The sequence below is a fragment of the Juglans microcarpa x Juglans regia genome, chromosome 3D (genome assembly GCF_004785595.1).
Source record: "Juglans microcarpa x Juglans regia isolate MS1-56 chromosome 3D, Jm3101_v1.0, whole genome shotgun sequence".
NCBI classification, from domain to species: Eukaryota; Viridiplantae; Streptophyta; class Magnoliopsida; order Fagales; family Juglandaceae; genus Juglans; species Juglans microcarpa x Juglans regia.
The window spans coordinates 22,819,723-22,822,616 of NC_054598.1; the positions used below are offsets into that span (position 1 = coordinate 22,819,723).

Genomic DNA, 2,894 nt, shown 5'->3' on the forward strand with positions numbered 1-2,894 from the left:
ACTTAAGATTCGTTAAAGCCCGCTCATTTCTGTCCAATTTCAATCATTAGTTCAACTCGATTAAGCTCGTCCATAAATCGTTGAATATATATGTATAATTTATTCTAATATATTAATATTCTTATATATATATATATATATATATATATACACATATATATATGCTTTCATGCATATTAAATTTAATAATATAAGTATAGTAACCTTTATAATTAAATATGTAGCATGTAATCAAGTTTCTAATGCCTAGTCATTTATGCCTATATATTGAATATAGTTCATAACCATATGTTAGTTAATTAAGTAATTAAATGATTAAATTATAGTAGTTATTTTATAATGTGATAATAGTTACTATTTAGGACTTAGTTGTTTCAAATTCTACAAGGTAGGAACCATATAAGAAATTTATTCATAAAAGATATTATAATCTTATAATTCAATATAAGGTTTATATATTAGTTTGTAAAAGTTTCATTAAATTTAATAGGTTTCTTAATATTTTTAATTATTCAAATCATTCAAAAATAAATAAATAAATATTTAAAAGAGTACAAATAAAACTTTAGTTGTGACTCGACTCAGTTTAAGCTCGTTTAAGAGCACAAACAAAGATTGAAAAATAACTAAACTCGGCTCGAGCTCATGTTTGATCAACTCAACCCCAGTTCGGCTAGCTCCTGCTCGAACTCAAGTTATTTATGTCCAGCTCAACTCGATAACCCAAAAAATAATAAAAGTGTGAAAATCATATAAATTAAGAAAACTTTATAATTTAAGACTGGCAATATTTTTTCATACTTTTGTGAAAATATTTCTGTGGATTAGATATTTCTTAAAACTAAAATAAATAAACCACATAATGCCATAGTCTCCAATGTAGAGAAATAAATTTATCTATTGAGAAAAGCTAGGACAACAAAAATATATGGAAAATGATATTGGGCTCTCTCAAATTTACTATTCGGATTTTTTTTTTTTTTTTTAATGGTCGAGAAAGTAAGAAGTTGTATTATTAAGATGTTAAAAAAATATTTAAAAAATAAAAGAAAAATCAAGTTCAGCATGCTGGGCGCCTACATTATCCAAAATAAATTACCCGATCCAAAAATCAACAGGGACGTAAGAGTAATTTCGACAGTTGAGGAAAACACGTTCTTTTTTGCTTTTTTTTTTTTTTTTTTTTTTTTTTTTTTAGAGTGACGAGAGAAGACCAAAAAAAAAACACCGTGGACATAAACAAGTCAGCTTGCACGGGACTTTCCCTTATCCGAGTAAAGGTTTCTGGATTTGTCTAGAGATAGCAAGTACCTTCTAGTTCCTCGATGTATTTTCCAGAAACCTACACGCCTACCTTGTATATATACACGAACCCCATATCTCATGCTCTCATCAAATTCCCTTTGCTTCATTCAATATACAGTTTCTCGTCCAGGAAACTCTCAAGGAAAAACGATAAAAATGTCTCAAGCCGTCTCGAATTTGAGCCTCTCCCTGCCTCTGCCATTTAGAAAGGCCGGTACTTCTTCAAAGCCTCCATGCCCAGCACTTCCACACTTGTTCAAACCAATTGGCGGCAGAGGTCCGAGTCAAAACGGTATCAGGGCCATCGCAGGGGAGACCAGAGACAACCTCGACCACTTGCAGAGGGCCAACAAGCCCCAACAATCCAACCCCAAGAAGCGAGCTGCCCCAGTTGCACCCATAGGTAAAGTACTCGACTCCAAACCTATCTCTCGCCTTTAGGCCTTTCTTTAACAAATTCTTGCTATTTTTGTTTGGTTCTTGGGTACTGAAATTATGGGTTGTGTGCGCGCGCGCGCGCTGTGCAGGGTTGTGGGACCGCTTTCCAACGGCAAGAACGATGCAGCAAATGATGGAGACGATGGAGAGGATGATGGAGGATCCGATTACATACTCGGGTGGGTGGTCGGAGCCGTTGCCGAGCGGTAGAGGAGGGTACGGCAGGGGAAGGACGCCATGGGAGATAAAAGAATGTGAGAGTGAGTACAAGATGAGGTTTGACATGCCTGGGATGACCAAGGAGGATGTGAAGGTGTGGGTGGAGGAGAAAATGCTGATCGTAAAGGCTGAGAAGGTGCCCAAGAAGCAGCAGGCCGAAGGTCAGGGAAATGGAGAGGAAGAGGACCAGGATTGGTCTGCCAAGAGTTACGGCAGGTATAGCAGTAGGATTGCTTTGCCGGAGAATATTCAGTTCGAGAAGATTAAGGCGGAGGTGAAAGATGGGGTTTTGTATATAACTATTCCTAAGGCGAGGAGCCCTGCGAAAGTTTTGGACATCAATGTTCAATGACAAGTCTCTTTCGTAGCAAATCACTTTCGAAGTTTTTGGTGTAATTTAAAGAGAATAGATTGTAATTTGCAAGTTTAAGATGGTTTTTTTTTTTAAATCAAGTTCCATTTTGGAATTAGTAGTTATGATTTTGGGTGCTCTTTTGAGTTGAGCAGATTTGCATTTCGTTTGTCAGGTAATCGATCGTGTAAGAATATGACAAATTGGCAACAATCTCTTGCATATTTGGGGAGTTAAGCAAAAATGGGGAAATAATGTCATTATCAATCAAATTGGGCCTTTGAACTAGAATTAACCGAAAACAGCGAAAGTTAAATTGGGCCTTCGATCGTAGCTACTCCAAGGTTGTTTACACACTCCAATCTCATATGTTACTGTTTCTGGGTCGTCTAAAGTGGATCTTTATGAAACGGATTTTGGGTTGGGACGACTCAAGAAAGTAAAGTAGATGAGATCTCAATTGATTTTAGGGGAGCCATTTCACTCACTCAGAGTAGGGAATGATGTGTGGAGGGTGGCGTTGAGGACATGGGCTTTCAGCTACATAAAAGCTCAAATGGATGTCTTTATCACTACATAC

The 2,894-nt window shown here is 36.5% G+C and overlaps 1 protein-coding gene across 2 annotated transcripts; it reads left to right on the forward strand.

Moving 5' to 3' along the window:
* The first annotated feature begins 1,268 nt into the window (after window positions 1–1,268).
* LOC121256135 (small heat shock protein, chloroplastic-like) lies at window positions 1,269–2,488 on the forward strand. Of its 2 annotated transcripts, XR_005938919.1 has the most exons (3): window positions 1,342–1,708; window positions 1,833–2,393; window positions 2,425–2,488. XR_005938919.1 is itself a non-coding variant. In XM_041156791.1 (2 exons), exons 1-2 carry the CDS (start codon window positions 1,384–1,386, stop codon window positions 2,312–2,314), a joined length of 807 nt encoding a protein of 268 aa, XP_041012725.1. In that variant the 5' UTR covers window positions 1,269–1,383; the 3' UTR covers window positions 2,315–2,392. The 2 variants fall into 2 exon arrangements, 1 of the variants encoding a protein (XP_041012725.1); XM_041156791.1 differs by lacking the exon at window positions 2,425–2,488 and having other exon boundaries at window positions 1,269–1,708; window positions 1,833–2,392.
* Window positions 2,489–2,894: the final 406 nt, after the last annotated feature.

Bases quoted from the DNA above. Each gene is read 5' to 3' on its own strand.
- LOC121256135 (XM_041156791.1), top strand. From the start codon at position 1,384: ATGCTCTCATCAAATTCCCTTTGCTTCATTCAATATACAGTTTCTCGT. The intron at 1,709-1,832 runs GTAAAGTACTCG...CGCGCTGTGCAG, and splicing joins TGCCCCAGTTGCACCCATAG to GGTTGTGGGACCGCTTTCCA.